The sequence below is a fragment of the Sinocyclocheilus grahami genome, unplaced genomic scaffold (genome assembly GCF_001515645.1).
Source record: "Sinocyclocheilus grahami isolate Dianchi unplaced genomic scaffold, SAMN03320097.WGS_v1.1 scaffold1842.1, whole genome shotgun sequence".
NCBI classification, from domain to species: domain Eukaryota; kingdom Metazoa; phylum Chordata; class Actinopteri; order Cypriniformes; family Cyprinidae; genus Sinocyclocheilus; species Sinocyclocheilus grahami.
The window spans coordinates 35,926-36,534 of NW_015507021.1; the positions used below are offsets into that span (position 1 = coordinate 35,926).

The window sequence follows — 609 nt, forward strand, 5'->3', positions numbered from 1 at the left end:
TGGAGGTAACACACACACTCATACGCTGGAGGTAACATACACGCACTCATACGCTGAAGGTAACATACACACACTCATACGCTGAAGGTAACACACACACACAGCTCATACACTGGAGGTAACAAGCACACACACACAGCTCATACACACACTCATACGCTGGAGGTAACATACGCACACACTCATACGCTGGAGGTATCACACACAGCTCATACACTGGAGGTAACACACACACACAGCTCATACACACACTCATACGCTGGAGGTAACATACGCACACACTCATACGCTGGAGGTTTCACACACAGCTCATACACTGGAGGTAACACACACACAGCTCATGCACACACTCATACGCTGGAGGTAACATACACACGCACTCATACGCTGGAGGGAACACACACACACTCATACGCTGGAGGGAACATACACACACACAGCTTATACACTGGAGGTAACACACACACAGCTCATACACACACTCATACGCTGGAGGTAAAACACACACTCATACACTGGAGGTAACACACACACACACACAGCTCATACACACACTCATACGCTGGAGGTAAAACACACATTCATACACACACACACACACATACACGG

At 48.1% G+C, this 609-nt stretch overlaps 1 protein-coding gene across 1 annotated transcript in view; it reads left to right on the top strand.

Annotated features, from left to right (window-relative positions):
• The window catches only part of LOC107572969 (calmodulin-binding transcription activator 2-like), a 25,711-nt gene extending 25,254 nt beyond the window's left edge, over positions 1-457 (top strand). Inside the window, exon 12 of the mRNA XM_016259409.1 lies at positions 6-457. Coding sequence (XP_016114895.1) covers positions 6-9 — 4 coding nt within the window. The 3' untranslated portion in view covers positions 10-457. The remainder of the gene's footprint in view (positions 1-5) is intronic.
• The last annotated feature ends 152 nt before the right edge of the window (positions 458-609 follow it).